We start from the raw sequence: 18,008 nt of genomic DNA on the forward strand, positions 1-18,008 counted from the left end.
GTAGTTCGTGTCTCCAGATTCATATTACACAGTCATGATTCAGTTTTTGCTAAATAAATGATGACACGGTGTAATATGTCATGTGTTCATCTGAGGTTGTGTTTAGGTCAGAGTGTTTAATTTATGTCCTGATACGTAAACATTTAGAACTTAAAAAGGTTTAATTTCTTTTATACTTCACTGCACTGATCAGTGTTCATGGTTCCAGTTTGACTGATGTTTCGATCAAGTTTAGTGCTTATTTTTAATGGTTTAACAATCGATTTGTTCTTATTGCTGCTGCTGTTGTTCTTCGTTGAGTTTCACATCCTGTGGACTCAAATTCCACTTTCTTGGTCTTCAGTTTGTTGCAGCGGTTCTTGTTCTGCTCTGCAGCCTCAAAGAGCTCAGCACAGAGACACTTGAACCAGAAATCCACCTTAGCAGGAACAAAGACTTCTATCATCACCGGTAAGATAGCGGAGCTGGGATGGCCACAGGGTGAGTCTCTGAGGATCGACACAGCAGCGACCTCATGGGCCTGCTGGCTGGGAACGTGAGATGGCTGGTGATTGCTTATTAATGTTCAAAATAAGTTCATGGAGACTCCTCAGTATTCTTTCTTTTTTAATTCAGCCCATTTTACAAGCACTCTTTAAATGACCGTAACTCAGTTAGCATTTGTGCCAGAGAGATTTAAATGGTTTCAGAAAGAAGAGAAGACAAACTTTACGGGTATATTTGATGTAGAGCAGCGGTCTCCAACCTTTTTTGCGCCATGGACCAGTTTAATGCCCGACAATATTTTCACGGACCGGCCTTTAAGGTGTCGCGGATAAATACAACAAAATAAAACTAGTACCGGTACCGAAAAAAAGAAAATTTATTCATAACACACGTGAAAAGACCCAGGAAAACTGAGTAAACGATAAAAACGATAACAAAATAACGCTGAAAACCGATAAAACCCCTGAAAACTATACAGTGCACACCTGAGCCTCAACTCTCGCGGCCCGGTACCAAACGACTCACGGACCGGTACCGGACCGAGGCCCGGGGGTTGGGGACCGCTGATGTAGATCATGAAGCCTTCTGAAGGTACTGTCGTCTGAGTACAGACAGAAGAATCAGCTCTGCCTGCAGTTTACTGTGTGCGCTTCACTTTACTGTAACTCCTCATAACCACTTTGGGCTAGAATAAGTTGAGCTCCCAGTCAGAAATGGAGTCTGGAAAGTCCCATCAACTCACATTTCCAACTAAGCCAGAACAGCTCCAAGTTAACAATTCAAGATGGCGGCACTAAGGTCAACAGTACCAAAACTTTAAGGTGTACTTCTACCGTTACATACCTGTGACTCAGTAAGTAAGCAGTGCACTGGTCGGACTCTATGAATGTTCTGCACTGATGTTTTTTTAAGTGCAAAACAAATAAGTATTATCATGTATTGCTGGTGATACCTAAAAAGTCACATGTTTCCTCGCTTTATCTTGAACACACTAACTCGGGTTTGACATCATTCCCAAGTTCAAACATCCGTGCTCCGATGTATTTAAGTCCACTCAGTCTGTATGATCATTAAAGGGGTAAATGGACTGCATCATTGTCCTGGACAGAAAAAGATGCTAGTTTCAGCTGGGAACAGTTGGGAGCAGTCGGGAACAGTCGGGAACAGTCGGGAGCAGTCGGGAACAGTCAGGAACAGTCGGGAACAGTCAGGAACAGTCAGGAACAGCAGGTACGGCAGCAGGTAGCTCCGCATGTTTGATTAGGCAGCTTTATGCTGAATCCAACCCCAAAAGGGATTTTGAGATCTTTCACTTGCATTAAATACCAACATTAGCTTTGTATGCAGACGGTCAGCGTTGTAGCTTTAGCGTCTAATTGATTTGTTGCTCTTGTCAGGCTGATACAGTGATGACCACTGTATCAGCCTGACATATAAACCACACGCAGCATCAACAGCCTCCACGAGATTTCATTGGTCATCACCTTGTTAATGTGCTCAGTGGCAATAAAGCACACTGAGGTCATTCAGGGCCAGACTGAGGTCTGCAGCCAGGCTAACGAGGACTGCTGCCGCTGCATTTAGGGAGCAACAGCAGGAAGATTTAAAGTCACTGTTGGAGTCAGCAGCAGTGCATGATGGGAGCTGTGGTCATCAGTCAGGATGATTTAAAGCTTTATGTCGAAACCAATCAACTTATCGCACAGTGTGATTACAGCAGTGCCTTTAATTTAAACAAACTCACTGTACATTCATCAACATGAGTGTGAGGTCAGAGGTCACAGAGCTGAGGCTGATTAACGCTGTGCAGATGGTACAGAACATACATGAGGGAGGGAGCGCATGTTTCATGTCAGGATAAAAAATACCACAAACAGCAGCTTCAGACGGCGCTGCTAAAAATACCCCCAACAGCAGCAGCAGCTGACCAATCAGCTGTGTTTTTACTGACGTTTACAGTTTTCACACATCAAACACAGCCAGACACAAACATCCAAACATCAGCCGGCCGCTTTAGAAACACCTCCACCTCCCCTCTGTTCAAGTCTGGCTCTGATGAAATGACCTTCAGTCTGAAAACCAGCGACACGCTTCAGTGATCGAACAGAAAGAGACTCAATTAAAGTCTGACACGTAAACTGACTCGAGTAATTCAAGTCTGCAACACTCATTCACATCCAAGACCGAGGCGCTTGTGTTCGAGATCAAACAAAGGCTCACATCCAAGTGGAATAAGTACAAATCCATGACATTTACCTCTAAGTCTGAGGCAAGAAAACAAGATTCACATGCAAGTTACCAAGTCTTACACCAGCTCATTGAGGTTTCAACAATCAAATTCAAAGTCGAGTCTGAAATCATCAATGATGACTCAAATATGAGTCCAAGCTGAAAACATATTCATGTTAGTGTCCAAGTTAAAGTTAAGTCTAGGAACACGTCTGAGCTGAAAACATCCAAATTCACATTAAAGTTCAAGTTAAATCCAGCTGTTTTTAAAAACTGCGCTTCAAGTATTTCATTGAGTTATTTTACAGGAGTAAAGCCTAAAGTTAAGGACACATCCAAGCAACAATAATTACAACCCAAGTCCTGATTAAAGTCAGCAGTTTAAAAAACGCAGTCTGAGACCAAATTACTGGACAGAAGCTGTTTACAATGTGCACATCAGATAGATTACATTAAAGTACAAGTCAGGTTAAATAGATAATAATTGATATATATACATATTAGAGTCCAAGTTCGTTCCACCGTCTTCAAACAAGTCAGCACACAGTAAGAGTTTATCATGCAGTTCAAAGGCATTATTTCCAAGTCTGGGTCAAGTCTAAAATCAATTACAGTCAAGTGAATCATGCATGTAGTCCAAGTCCACAACCAAAGCGTGACTTAGACTTCTGCAGGAAATCTATACTGTAACTTGTGATGTAACTGGAAACCTCTTTTAACCCAGTGCTCTAACCTCACAAATCATCCAGTCATTGCATCGAGTCTGCCTTTAGCCGCATTCTCGGGAGGCTCACGTCAGGTGACGTGGAAGAATATGGGGCTAAAAGGAGTTTCCAGTTATGCCCTGAGTTTTGTCATTGATTTCCCGCAGACGCATAATTCAAGCTTGTTTCTCAAATAAAGTCATTTTTCATCTTGAGACAACAGGATTCATACCAGATCCAAGCCACTGGTTTTAAAATGTAGTCTTAGCCCAAGACATGAAACCAAGCAACACTGTCATCAATACTCCTTCATAGCCGGATGTCAATAACGTGCTTCATTGTAATAAAGTCTTGTAAACCATTTCTGTGCCTACGTGTGAGCTCCAGTCTGAGTTCGTCAGTCTTGCTCTGGCTGTGACAGTCCAGGTCCTCAATAATCACGTTTAAGAAAACTGGCAAGTCAAATGTGATTGATATTATATGTTTGATTGAGTCCAAATCATAGAAGTTTATGCACACGTCTGAGACATTAAGGCCCAGGTTAGTGTCAGTAGAGTCCGAGTCACTTGTGCTTCAGTCAAAATCAAGTCATTGATGTACGTGAAGTCAGGATCAACAGGTAGAAAGACACGGAGATTCCAAGTCATCGGTTTTAGTGCCTGAGACCAAGCTTTCAATGCTAACATGAGAATCATAGTCAGCAATAGTCATGTCAAATAAACATCCAAAGTTTCATGTCCAAATGCAAATCCTGACAAAATCATTAGATGGGACCCTTTTATGTCAGTGATGAAGTCCTGGTGTTAGATTTATGTCCACGTCCACTTTATTCTTGGTCTGGTACAAGCTCTGATCTTCATATGTGAGTCATAATCTGAAAGTCAGTCAGACGTCCGAGGTACTCGTGAGTCTGTGCCCAGGTTGGTGTCAGCTCACTGCATGTGCTTCATGTTTATGGTGACTGATGTTAACGCCTGAGTCCAGGTCACAGTCCACGATGAATTCATCAATATTCAATCAGGATCAATTCTGAGCCTCGCTTTGAGTCATCAATATCTGAGAGACGAGTCGCCCTGAGACGCACACTCGTATCAATATCTGGCTTCAGACCATTAATATTTAACCCGACTAATCAGTATTCAGACTACATACATGTCACCTGATCGGCTCTACCAAACGCATCAATCAGCAATATAGAATCAATGCCAGGGAGGGGGCGGATCAATATCTCTGATCGGTTTGCTGTACTAGCTCGCTGTTGCTGGTCCTGACAGAACGACCCCGGGTACACACACACACACACACACACACACACGTGTATGAAACATGAACCTGAGTCACGCTCTGCACCTGTCGGGTCACATGACCACCTCTTTGTGTCACTCTCACTGCCTCACCTGTACTTCATGTTGCTATAACGCCCGAGGGCCTCCTTCATGTGGGCGTGGCCTAGCAGGGTGTTCCGCTCCGAAGGCTCGGCCCTGACCTTTACCTGGCAGATGGGGGCGCTGCTGGTGTTCGCCGCCGCCCTCCGCTCCTTCAGCTGGTGCTCGCTGGCCCCTCCACCGCCCCCACCTCCTCCCATGTTACATGCTATGGACACCTGCATCCTGATTGCCGCGGTAACAAACCTTATGATTATACAAAGAGTTCTAAAGTCTCAAAGCATGATGAGGAGACCGCCGCTGCCGCCAAGGATGCCAGTCGCTATGGTTACGATGGAAAGAATTCATGAGTGGGATGTCAAGTTTGAGTCCACCCGCTGCGTTTGAGCCAATCAGCCAATCAAAGAGATGCAAACAACTTTCCTTCAGTGTGTCCGTCTGTCGGACACCACCGTCCCACAACAGGAGCCCCGAGGAGGAGCACAAGGAGGAGGAGGAGATGATGAAGAGCGTCCCAACAAAGAAGAAGAAACAGAGACGAGGGAACGCGATGCAGAGATGAACGCAGGAAGAAGAACTGGGCGTCCGTCCGTCCTCTGGACTGTGCCGCTGAGCAGGAGAGGGGAGAGAGGGAGCCCCTCCCCCGCCTGTCATTATTCAGAGCTGGTTGGCTGCACACTGGCCGAGCGAGCATTCAACAAAGAAAGAGAGAGAGGGAGCGCGAGGGCTGTCACTGTGCAGAGAGCACTGTGATAATTGCTACTGTCAGACAGCATCATGGGAAACATGCTGTTAATGTTAGCGAGCTGGAAGCAGCTGAAGGATCTCACCTACAGCCGCAGCACACCTGAGCCTCCTTCATCTGCATCGCATTTAATGAGAAACATGCAGATTAATGCCTGCAAGAGGCAATCGCGACCTGCAAAGAAAAAGAATTAAAAATGTCCCCTCATACATCAGCTATTAAACCCCGGAGAGCGATTGCTGAACAGCAGATAGACGCAAGCAGGAAAAAGCAAAAAGACAACTGTGAAAAAATAAAAAATGACAGAAAAAAACAAACAATAATGGAACAAATTTGACAAAAAAACCCAACAAACACAGAAACAAGAAGGAGAAAAACATGAAAAAGGAATCAAATTGATGCAAGAAATGAAGAAAAACAACAACGACAACATGACCCCCCAACAAAAACAACCTTTACAAGGAAAAACAACAGCAAAAAAATGTAAAAACTCATAAAGGGTCCTAAAAAGCCAATTAAGTCTAAAAATAATAAAAAACAAAAATGATTTAAATGCTTCAAAGGCACAAACAGTTACATGGAGGGGACTTTTCCAACTACACATGCCCTCAAAGGGTCACAAAGCTGGCACAAGACAACCCGAGAGAAGCAAAAACGGGGGGAAAGCTACTACAAAAGAGAAAACATGGACAAATAAGAAATGTTTCAGATTTTCAGTGAAATTACAAGTCCATAAAAAAACTACAAACGTCATGGCTGCTTGTTTTTGCTGTCACTGATAACAAAACAGCACCACCTGTGGCCGCAGGAGGAACTACAAGACAAGCTCCTGAAGCTTGGAGGACTCAAATAAACTGAGAGAAGAAGAAGACACATGAACCCTTCTCGTATCCCTGATGAAAGTTGATTTTTGGCATTGTTTTAGTTTCTCAGGATGTTTCCTGCACATGACGAGATGATGAAGACCCTCCCCCACTCCTCTTCCTCAATCGGACACACTCATGTGCGTTCATAAATGCGCTGCAGCAGTGCATTAGATGTGAGTGCAGACTCGGCAGGACGCCCGAGGCCAAAGGTTTGGTGTCACTAATCTGGATTACAAGAGTAGCTGCACACTTAGACGCTGCCTCCATCTCTTCCTGCTCCATCACAAACACTTCACCACAGAAACGTGGCTCCACGAACCTCCGAGCGATCAGGAAGTATCATCATCAAACCTTCATCTTTGTCTGCAGGCTCCTCTCAGCAGAGACAGCCCGTCACATACACGCTAACGTTTACTAACGAAGGTTTCTGCCTGCATTCTGTCTGTTCGTCTGTTTGTGTTTTAATAGTAAGCAAAGTAGCTTTTGTTCTGCCATCATCACTCCTATGCAGAATTAGAATTATTAGTATAATTATTATTATTAGTAAATACATTTCAGTGTTTATTTTGAAAAGGCGTGTTTTTTTCTCAGTGTTTATTTTGAAAAGGCGTGTTTTTTCTTAGTGTTTATTTTGAAAAGCCGTGTTTTTTCTCAGTGTTTATTTTGAAAAGCCGTGTTTTTTCTCAGTGTTTATTTTGAAAAGCCATGTTTTTTCTTAGTGTTTATTTTGAAAAGCCGTGGTTTTTCTCAGTGTTTATTTTGAAAAGCCGTGTTTTTTCTCAGTGTTTATTTTGAAAAGCCGTGTTTTTTCCTCAGTGTTTATTTTGAAAAGCTGTGTTTTTTCTCAGTGTTTATTTTGAAAAGCCGTGTTTTTTCCTCAGTGTTTATTTTGAAAAGCTGTGTTTTTTCTCAGTGTTTATTTTGAAAAGCCGTGGTTTTTCTCAGTGTTTATTTTGAAAAGCCGTGTTTTTTCTCAGTGTTTATTTTGAAAAGCCGTGGTTTTTCTCAGTGTTTATTTTGAAAATAGCACATTAATATATTTTTTAAAGCTGATAAATAATTTTAACTAATTCTTCATTCAGAAGTCCTATTTCAAATCTGTCCAATTTAAGTGCTTAAGTCAGGTTTAATGATTATTATTATTTTTTATTATTATCATTATAATTATTCACGCTATTTTTGTAAAACATTATTTTAATTTTATTGAATCTTTTTGAAAATAACACATCTCTGTTCCCATATTATATATTTTTTAGATTATTACAGGTTTAAGACACGTTTAGACATATTTTTTCTTTTTTATTACAGTGAGCATCCATAGAAAATACAATTCAAAACTGGAAACACTGACTTCTTTTTCTTCTGTTAGAAGTTTCATTGGAAATCTATCAGCTTAATGCTAAGTGGTCTGATGACTTTCAGTTATTAATAAAAATACATTGATGGAAAAACCAAACCCATTCAGAGCTGCCATTAAAGCAGAGTGTAGTTCTGAGTGATTTGATTTCTGGCCTCTACTGTTTTGTTATTATGTAAACATCTGTGTTGGGTGTAGTATTTAGCCAGTGGCACTAACTCTCCAGTGGAGACGTCCCAGTGGAAATCTGATGAAACACTGAGCTTATTTTGTTTTTTTAATGAGGTTTACATGGACGTCTGTCACCTGTTCTCTCACTGAGGATCACTCTGTACTGAAACCCAATGATTTTACAGAAGGTTGTCAGACACAGGCAGGACTGTGTTTGGTAATGTAGCGTGACCTCGGTCTGCAGAACAAACTGGTCTGTTCATCGACATATTGATCAGGTATCGGCTCGCGTGCTGCTGCCAGCTGCTCACATATTTACACTGTTTCAGTTTTATATATGATAACATTAGCTGAAGTCAGGGATGGTGCAGCGCTCACTCAGAACACACACACACACACCGAGCTGATAAACGACTGGAGCAGAAAGTCTTTAATAACAGAAATGTGACTCAGCAGCTCCAGGAGCCAATCAGAGTGAGCCGAGGAGGACGCCACACACCGGTCTGACCAGTAACAGCTGCTCTCCAGGTTAACCAGTTCAGCTATTTTCACATTAAAACCAGCTTATCACTGTAGCCCAGTAAAACCAGTTCAAACTGCCATGTGGTTCAAATTATGTGTTTCAGTGTGACTGTGCCCTCTGGTGGTTACTCCGTGTTACTGCACCTGTCTTTTATGTCACCTGTATTGCATGTCCCTCTGCTCCATGGTGATGTCACACTCCTTCAGGTAGATCTCAAGGCGTCGCCTCTCCATCAGCCTCCGGGCGGCCTCCAGGATCTGAGATGCCAACACCGACTCATCTTTCTCCTTCACATCCTTCTTCACTTCCGTTTTCTCTGCTTTCCCAGAAATCCCCCTGTTTACTTTGGGCTTCTTGCTGAAACCATAGAGCTCCTCCACTGACAACTTTCCAGCTTTTCCTGCTACGGCTGCTGAGGGTCCAGCGGCTCCTGCGGCTGACGCCCGACCCGCAAACATGGCTGACACTGAAATGATAAAACAGGCCTTAAGTCAGCAATTTAACCCAGGAACCCATTAGCTGTGTGGTATTGTTGCGTTTATTGTTCCAGGCTTTAGATCTATAATTTACAAGTTTGCAAAATGCTGCCTGTGTGTAGCTACAGTGACTGATCCCACAGTCTTACCAGCCTTCCTGCAAATGCGTACAGAAACTTCCAGAACAGAAAGCTAAACGTTCCAGTCGCTGATTTCTGTACTCAAGAACATCCTGTCATACAGAAGCTTTTTCAGCAAACTTAAAATGATCGTGCATGTACCTTCTTGACACATAACGATGCAGATGGGTCACACATTTGTAACAAAGGATAAGTACAGCAGCTTTCTAGTTTGAAAACTAATAAAATTACACCTGTATGGATGATGTCCTGCTTCGCTGTAACACAATTTACACATCTGAGCTCCAATGTAGCAGTTTAGACTTTCACGGTTTTCCCTGCTATTCCTGGCTGTTGTTTTAATACCAGCAGAATGATTTTGTCTTCTGCTCTAGGCTGTGGCTACTCCATAAATGACAGGTCGCTGTCATGAGGTTACCACAAGCCAACAGATGGTGCTGCTGTGGTTCTTGTATTCAGTTTAGGGTCTGGAGTCCCACAGGGCTCCATTCTTGGTCCTCTACAGTTTCATTTCTACATGTTTCTCCTTCATCAGCAAACACACAATCAGTTATCAGAGCTGTGTAGATGATGCCAGCAGCAGCTGCCTCAGGATTACAGCGTCACTTCAGATGCTGGAATTATATCAATCTGTAATAGACTCCACATTAGCTGTAGTGCAGATACCTGCTTACAGAACTTATTTTTATACTCATGTCTGCCTCAAACTGTAGCTGACCTGACCCTTACAGCTAGATACGCTTTCTGCTTTGTCAAACAGTTTTGTTGATCCTCGTCTACTTTTAACAGTCAGTTTAATCCTGATTTGTGCTCTACACACAAACTTCACCTTTAATGATAAAAAGCTAGTTTTACAGCATGTGCATGTCGTACCTGTTTGTCTGGTTCCTGTCGCCCGCAGCGTCCGTCCACCTTCATCTGTCTGTCTGTGTCCCTGCTGCTGCTCTCATATTAATCCCGTTGGCCTGATCCCACCAATCAGAGAGCAGATATCATGTCTGTCTGATTCAAAAAACCAAAAGTCTGAGTACAGATGTTAAACATGGCGTCCTGCCCATCAACCTCATGTATCTAGCTCTAATCTCACACACACACACACACACACACACTTAAGTCTTTTTAAATAGAGACAGTGGTAGAGTGAGATAGACAACCTGTCCTGGTTCAGGGAAGGCCCTGAATGCACCACGCAGCAGTGGATTAAACCTATTTGTGTTCCTGCGTCCTCTAAACGTTCATAAAGCCGAGGCTTCCTTCACAGCAGCAGCTCGAGTGACGTGTGTCTGATACAACAGTACACACACGGTGGAGGAAACATCTGTAAACATCTGTTGTGCTTTTATCTTCATCTGTGTGTAATCCATCACATCATCTGTCCGAGCGGCAGCAGCCTCCACCTGCTGTCCACAGATTTCATTTTAAACCCTGAGATGCAAACATCTGGCAGAGACGACACACACACACACACACACACACACACACGCAGAAGTTATAATAGCCCTGTGTTCACTGACACCTGAGGGAAACCCCCATGACCACAGGGTGGGGTTTTACGGCTGCCTTAATCTTTCACCTCCTCTCCTCCTCCACATCGAGAGGAGCTGGTTGAGGTCGTATGAGGAGGCCAGCCACAGGACATGATGGAAATTATTATCTCTTTATTATTTTTATATACAGATTGTTATATCTCAGACGAGTGAAGGGAAATTGTTTCACCTGCTCACACTGATTTTTCTTGCTCGTTGTGATTCCTGTGACGGTAACATTGATACTTTTTGTTTCGTGAGGTCAAGTTTTGCACATTTAACAGTGTTTTTTTTTCCATATTACAATCCTGGCAAAGGACCGTACCATTTTCAGGGGCAGGGATGTTAACCTGAGTCACAGTAACTGCACACGTTATTTAAAGCGTCGTAAACTCAGACATTTTAGGGTAAATAAATGTTTCTGTGGCTTTAATACTGAACTGCATGTGTCCATATTACTCAGTCACACCTGAATCCTGTGTTTAATCAGCACAGTTTAAGTCCTGTATTTATATTTCGTTTACACAGGTGATCCCACTGACACTCGGTGTCTCAGTTACAACACAGACCTGTTTGACCTCTATCTGCTGACACAGAGGTCATCCAAAGGACTGCGGCTGTGCTGAATGGGTGTGGATAAATCATGGATCCTGACCAGCCTCTGCAGTTTGTAGCTGCTCTGACACACACACAGGAAATCTTTACCAGCTCACACCACAACACCTGCTTGATTTTAGATTTAACATCCAGATTGTATCAGATTGTATTCCTGCCTCGCACAGGAATCCACCGAGTTTGAGAATAAGTAAAGTGTTTTAAATCTTAGTTTATTTTTACAAAGTGAGGACAAGGAGAGGAAATCTTTATAAGTTGAGGACATTTTTAGATTCTTGGACACTTTCCTGTAAAGAAACAAAAGCACAGATTTCTCTGTGAGCACAAAGATCAGTGTTTAAGAACCGTACAGATGTTGGAGAAATACGGACCTTTGTATCTGAACACACCAGGGACTTTTGTTTATGAGGACATTTTTAAGTCCCCACTTAATGGCAGAAATCACATGAAGTGGGGACTTGAAAGATTTCTTCTTGAGGACAGGGTTTAGTCACTGTAGTGAGGACATTTCTACATGTAAGGACATTATGATGGATACAAAACTGCTACATAAACATGTTTCCTAGTCCACACATCTGTCTGCAACTGTCTGTCTGTACTGGTGATTGTTGGCAAGATGGTCCTCACGTGTGTGCAAAGACCAACGTGTGTGTTTCCAGCTGTTTGTTGGCAGTATGTTTTTCAGTGGGATTAGAGATTACACTGTGGACACACACACACTCCAATCATGATGATGTCATCACTTCATCTGCAGCTCCGCCTAATGATGCAGCGTCATTTTTGCCTCTGCTTGTATTACCCACAATGCACTTGAAAAATGATCAAAAGCATCTGATAGAAGCTGTGTGTTTGTCTGATGAGTCAGGCGGTTCAGCAGGTTGTTTCTGATTGATTGACTGATCAGGTCTTCTTTGTCCACAGTCGTGTGTTCAGCAGGTCAGGCGAAGTGTTCAGGTGTTGATGGAGACTCCGGTATCGGAGCTGCTTCCTACAGCTGAAGGACAGCATGTGGAGGGGGCGGGGTCAGCTCGGACTGAATCCAGCTGTTAATCAGTCAGCAGACCTCAGGCCAGTTACATCACTCACGTGTTAACTGTGTGTGTTCAATCAGAGCTGGTTTCTGAGGGTCGATCACACGAGCGCTTCCACCATCATTCACACTGATTTCTTCAGCTGTTACAGGATCAAACTCTGGGTTTATCAGCAGGATGTTCACAGACTCACATCCATCACACAGGCCATGAGTCACGTGACGTGACAGACATAACGCTACACGCAATAACGAGGGTCAGAGGGCAAGTCTGCGCTATGCATTCTGGGTAATTCCCTCAGGCAGTGTACTTCTGCAGAGTTCACAAAGGCTCAATTTATCTGCTGTGCTGCACTTCGTGAGCTCACAGCCAGCAGCAGCGCCCCCCAGTGGTACCACCCAGTCAGCACAGTTTAAACCATCAGCTCTGCGCACACAGGGATCACTGCAGAGACATCATCATAAACTCCGGGTGTGAGCATCAGCAGAGAGTAACGACAGTTTCCAGGAAGTTCCACAGAGCTGCTTTTATTAAAGGTCAAAGGTCAGAGTGGCTTCATATACGTTTAATTCAAAAGACAAAAAAACTTCCTGCCAAGGACATGAAAGAACAAAATAAATACATTAAACTCTCACTGTGAATGTGTGTGTGTGTGTGTGTGTGTGACGCTCAGGCGGCTCGTGGGCTGTAGTACGGCAGCGCTCTGATGAAGGCGTCCAGTCGGCTGCTGAACAGCTCGCTCTCCAAGGTCTGCGTGGATGTACAAACCGGGTTCTTCACGATTAGCTCCACGTACAGCTGACACACACACACACACACACACACACACACACACAGTGTAAGTCTCTTTCACAATAAAGCCTGCAACACTTCCTGTTTAGCACAGACAGAAAACAGCAGCTCACAGATGATTATTATTAATATTATAATTTTGAAGTCATGGATTCAGAACAAAACCAAACTGACAAGATTTAAAAAAAAAAAAAAAAAAAAAAAACACACGTCAACATTTGAAGAGTAAAGTTTGTAACACACAAAGATCTGAACTAAAGAATTAAACGTTAATATGTGACAAATGAAATCTGTCAGCTCAACCCTTCAGGTGAATGAATTCTGGGTAAAAAAAACATTTTAGTTGAGCCTCAGTGTGATAATCTCTGGTCTCTCATGGACAGAATCCTGATGGTCGTTATAGAACGAGCAGATTTCTGTTTATATTATAACCATGATTCAACATGTTGTTCTCTCTCATTTTCCAACTTCAACTCTTAAAAGATTCTTTGAGAAAACAGATGAAATTTCACATAATTCAACGAAAAGCTGCAGTTCAGCCTGCTGGTTCTATAGATGAACCCACTCATAGGTGTGTGTGTGTGTGTGTGTGTGTGTGTGTGTGTGTGTGTGTGTGTGTGTGTGTGTGTGTGTGTCTCACATTGCTGTAGATGTGCTGCAGTGTGTCCCTGGCGTTGGTCACTGACAGGTCGGTGTTCAAGACGAACTTCAGGCCACTCGGTGTCTCGTAGTAATGAAGACGATACTTACTGGTCTGAAAGGACAGGAACCCCTCCTTCCTGAGCACAGATAAGGACCACAGACAGGAGGACAGGTGGACAGACAGACTATCAGGAGGACATATTGACAGGTGATGTGAAGGATACATGTCCAGAGGAGACATCTTGCTGACGAAGGAGCGGATGGAGAAGAGCATCCCGTACATCAGCTTGAACTCCTGCAGACACACATAAACACACCTTTCCTTCACACACACTCTCCGTGTCTGATTTATTGATTGCTGATTGGTTTTGAGGCTCACCTCCTCCTTGGAGATGCCCGCCTGCTTCTTGCGGTTCCACTCGTTGTAATACAAACAGTTTCCATTGCGGTCAAATATGTACAAGTTATGAACCGTCATCTGCAACACAGCCGATCACAAATCAATTAACAGACATCCACCGATGATCACTCAGTGGCTCGGGGTATGCCGAATCAAAGACTAACTCCTCCACAACATAAAAAGTGTTAACATTACTTTCTGTCCCGTGGGTATTCTTTTTACTGCAAAGTTTTAAATACCAGGGATAAAATTGCACATTTTTTATTGTAGTCTGGTCCTCCGCGATGCTCAGACGTAACACAACAGCCACTAAATTATCGGTTAACCTCATTTAAACACACCAGCTTTCTCTAATATGTTTAATTACTCCATTTAAAGGAGAAAAACACGTTAAATTTTTTAAAATAATCGTTATAATCAGGTTTAGCCGAAGTTTTTCTAATCCAGCTCAGTGTTTACCTTATCTTCCTGTTTCTCGCAGGACCCCAACTGCAGAGCTGTTCACTTAAGTGCCCGAATAAAACTGTTTCGAGGAAATTTATACAGCTAAGTTAGACTCTCTGAATTGAAAGAAGGTTGCGTTATTAAATCTAACTTGTAATTTAATCATACGCGAGTTGGTTTGTAACATGGATATTCCGCTAATAGCGTAAATAAAATAATGTTAGGCTTTATGCGCGGACAGCCTCTACTGAGTCCAGTTATTCATAGAGAGAAGATGGCGGCAGCACCGGTAATGATGCCGTACTTCGGCCAGCAAATTTCGTCCAAAAGTGACCTGGTTCCGGACTGGACCCGCCAGGAAGTCAGCACCGGGGTAAGTACGTGGTCTGTGGTGTTGGGCCGGACCGAACCAGGCCCGGTTCGGTCCCGGTGGAGCGTCTTTAAACGGCAGGTAGCGGCTGAATGAGACAGCAGTTCTGCAGCAGCTAACGGCGGCTAACGGTAGCTGTGTTTGTGAGGAGATTCGGAGCACAGCGGGACCGGACCGGGCTAAAACTGGGGGGTAGAGTCCGCGGAGACACACGTGTATCGGGTGGTTGATGAAAGATATTTAAATAACTACAGGGACGCGTGGAGAGCTGGCTAACGCTATGGTTGCATTATGGGACAGACGTTTAACATTTCTTTGTTTTTCTCACTTGAGCGTTTTCAATGTGGCTTAAATGGCTTGTCCGATAATGAGCTCACCCGACAAACGAGTCATTTAACAGTCTCAGAGGAGGAGGAACACGGAGGGTGATGAAGCTGAGAGTTTAAACAGGAGAGATGCTGTCCGATAATGAGTGCAGGGTGTTTATCAGCCCGTTTACCTGTTTGTTTGTTGTCGTGTGTCAGACCACCATCATGGCCGTGGAGTATGACGGAGGAGTGGTGATCGGGGCCGACTCTCGCACCACTACAGGGTGAGAAAACAAACACTGAACACGTGATGATGAGTGCAGGAAACACTCCTTTAACCTCACCTGTCTGTGTGTTTGTTTCAGAGCGTACATCGCCAACAGAGTCACAGACAAACTGACTCGCATCCACGACAAGATCTACTGCTGCAGGTCAGTCCTGCTCACTGGGCTCCATCACAGGAACTCTAATCAGAGCACAGAAAACCTTTCAGAATAAAACAGCTATGTTTTTAATCTCAGGAAGCTCAGTCTTTCAAAATAAACTTGGTTAGAATCAGCAGTCCTCACAGAAACCCACAGTCTGCAGTCAGGACTTTTTAGGGACTCTGTAGCCTTGCAGGAACACAAAGTAACCGCTTTAGCAACCCTGAAAACCACAGAGACATGAAGGGATCTAAAGCCTGGGACCAAGTTTAGGATCTCTGGGCTTCTTATTAAATTTCTGTGCCACTATCATCTTAAATAATATTAACAAGAACTTTTCTGAAGAAATTTAAAGGGGCCTGCCAGTTGGTGCGCATCAGTCAAGCCCGAATTGCAGTTTCTGTTGACCAGTCAGGTCCAGCAGGCCTCAGGCTGGAGAATCAAACGGCTTACAAAACAGATAGTTTGTCTGTCTTTGCTCAATGTGATGGAAATTTCCAAAATATTGTAGGCTTCCCCTGCCAGGCCCTTAGTGTGAAGGTCTTTCTATCTGTTGCATCGTCTTGTGTGGGTATTACAGGTAAGTGTTTGTTTTTTTATATATATATTATATAAATCTAATAAAATCTAATACTATATATATATAATAAAAACTGTACTCCCCATCCTAGTTGTCGGTTACCAGCAGGGTAAAAGCTAATTATTGCTAATACGCTAATGGTAGCGATGGGTTATCACTAGCATGTAAACAGGTTAACTTACATTAAGCTAATTAGTAGTGAACTGTAGCTTTTACATCAAAGTAGCTGAAATGCTAAATATTAACTGACAATTAGCACGTGGGCCAGCAGTTGTATAAAATGAAACAGGAGTGCACGTTCAGCAGAACCTAAATGGCCTTTAATTGGGCTCCGACTGATACGCACCAACTTTCAACTTTCTGTAGAAATGTTCTTTCTAAAATGTTTTTTAAAATGATAGCGGCACAAACATTTGACACCACTTTGTCGGATTTGAAAGAAGGGGGTCTGTTGAACCTTTGAGATGCCTGATGTTGCTGTAGCACCTTGAGAACTTGTCTGAGAAACTCTTGCCCTCCTGATGAGCGGCTCCTCAGCAGACGTCATGTTTGTGTTCTGGCTGCAGGTCTGGATCAGCTGCTGACACTCAGGCCATCGCTGAGGTCGTCGCCTACCAGCTGGGCTTCCACAGGTAACACACACAGCTTTGCACAGCCTTCCTGTCAGCTCAGGTGAGGCCAATACTCACCTGTGTCTTTGGCCCCGCCCACAGCATCGAGCTGGACGAGCCCCCATTGGTGGAGACGGCAGCCAATCTGTTCAGAGCGAGCTGCTACCGTTACAGGGAGGAGCTGACAGCTGGGATCCTGGTGGCAGGCTGGGACAAGAGGAAGGGCGGACAGGTGAGACCGCACACCGCCTGGACACATGCGCTGGTGTAGTCCTTTGTGTGGCCGGCAGATGGTGCTGTTTCCACCCTGCAGACTGTAAAGCATCGTCTGTATGTTACCTGTCTCAGGTGTACAGCGTCCCGATTGGTGGGATGTTGGTGAGGCAGCCGGTGTCGGTGGGCGGCAGCGGCAGCACCTACATCTACGGCTTCATGGACGCCAACTACAAACCCGGGATGAACAAAGAGCAGTGCATGGAGATCACCGCCGCAGGTAACGCACCGCCGCTGCTGCAAGGCATGCTGGGAGCTGCACTCCACAACCGTCTCGCTGACTCACTGTCTCTCCTCAGCTCTGTCTCTGGCCATGGAGCGGGACGGCTCCAGCGGGGGCGTGGTCAGGCTGGCCAGCATCTCGGAGGAGGGGGTGGAGCGACGCGTCATCCTGGGAAACCAGCTGCCCAAGTTCTCCACACACTGAGCGTGCTCCGTTCCACTCACGTGTCTGTTATGTTAATAAAGTTTTCATTTTGTCTCCTCACTGTCGTTGTCTCATTGATGCTAAAAGAACCACAGATCAATCACACCAATACCATGGGTCACTTTGTGGGTGCAGTTCCCCGAGTGTCCAGCAGAGGGAGACACAGACTCAGCAGTGAGCTGAGTGCTTACAGTCAGGGCGATTCTGGGTTTAAGTTTGAGGTCAAAGGTCAGATCCTCAGGGGGTGTGGCACAGCCCAAGTCTCCTCTCTGAGCGCTGCTTTGAAGGTTTTATCTCATGTGTCCGCGCAGACCGGCGTCTGTCCGTCTGTCTACAGAAATAAAGGAGTTTTAAAAAGTCGCCTTTCATGGAGGCGCTTAGAAACGCTTCAAGCTGTGCAACAGGAAGTGCAGCTACCCACTGTCTTAAAGTGCTCGACAGCTGAGTTGGCCTTTTCTGACTTAAACGTTTTCCGTGATGAA

General features: G+C 44.2%; 3 protein-coding genes across 5 annotated transcripts in view; 1 reads left to right on the forward strand and 2 right to left on the reverse strand.

Moving 5' to 3' along the window:
* Window positions 1-5,441, reverse strand: part of LOC120732003 (voltage-gated potassium channel subunit beta-3-like) — a 17,160-nt gene extending 11,719 nt beyond the window's left edge. Inside the window, exon 1 of the mRNA XM_040029384.1 lies at window positions 4,817-5,441. Within this exon, the coding sequence (XP_039885318.1) occupies window positions 4,817-5,028 (212 nt within the window). The 5' untranslated portion in view covers window positions 5,029-5,441. The remainder of the gene's footprint in view (window positions 1-4,816) is intronic.
* The window catches only part of LOC120732005 (trafficking protein particle complex subunit 1-like), an 18,427-nt gene extending 2,536 nt beyond the window's left edge, over window positions 1-15,891 (reverse strand). Inside the window, exons 1-5 of one of the 3 annotated variants that reach the window (XM_040029387.1) lie at window positions 14,548-14,656; window positions 14,068-14,166; window positions 13,913-13,983; window positions 13,687-13,825; window positions 12,897-13,052 (exon numbers count right to left, since the gene is read on the reverse strand). In XM_040029387.1, the coding sequence (XP_039885321.1) occupies window positions 12,924-13,052; window positions 13,687-13,825; window positions 13,913-13,983; window positions 14,068-14,166 (438 nt within the window). In that variant the 5' untranslated portion in view covers window positions 14,548-14,656 and the 3' untranslated portion in view covers window positions 12,897-12,923. Of the gene's footprint in view, window positions 1-12,754; window positions 13,053-13,686; window positions 13,826-13,912; window positions 13,984-14,067; window positions 14,167-14,547; window positions 14,657-15,401 lie in introns of those variants that run through there. The other 2 variants (XM_040029388.1, XM_040029386.1) reach the window with 2 other exon arrangements.
* Window positions 14,761-17,586, forward strand: LOC120732004 (proteasome subunit beta type-6-like). The gene is made up of 7 exons (XM_040029385.1): window positions 14,761-14,905; window positions 15,427-15,494; window positions 15,576-15,641; window positions 16,782-16,847; window positions 16,929-17,058; window positions 17,175-17,319; window positions 17,399-17,586. Exons 1-7 carry the CDS (start codon window positions 14,762-14,764, stop codon window positions 17,524-17,526), a joined length of 747 nt encoding a protein of 248 aa, XP_039885319.1. The 5' UTR covers window position 14,761; the 3' UTR covers window positions 17,527-17,586.
* Window positions 17,587-18,008: the final 422 nt, after the last annotated feature.

This window comes from Simochromis diagramma, unplaced genomic scaffold (assembly GCF_900408965.1).
Source record: "Simochromis diagramma unplaced genomic scaffold, fSimDia1.1 OVJJ01000395.1, whole genome shotgun sequence".
Lineage (NCBI taxonomy): Eukaryota > Metazoa > Chordata > Actinopteri > Cichliformes > Cichlidae > Simochromis > Simochromis diagramma.

Excerpts from the sequence above, each read along its gene's own strand:
- LOC120732004 (XM_040029385.1), top strand. The coding sequence starts at position 14,762 with ATGCGCGGACAGCCTCTACTGAGTCCAGTTATTCATAGAGAGAAGATG. Across the intron at positions 14,906-15,426 it reads GCCAGGAAGTCAGCACCGGG|ACCACCATCATGGCCGTGGA; the intron begins GTAAGTACGTGG and ends GTCGTGTGTCAG. Across the intron at positions 17,320-17,398 it reads CATGGAGATCACCGCCGCAG|CTCTGTCTCTGGCCATGGAG; the intron begins GTAACGCACCGC and ends GTCTCTCCTCAG.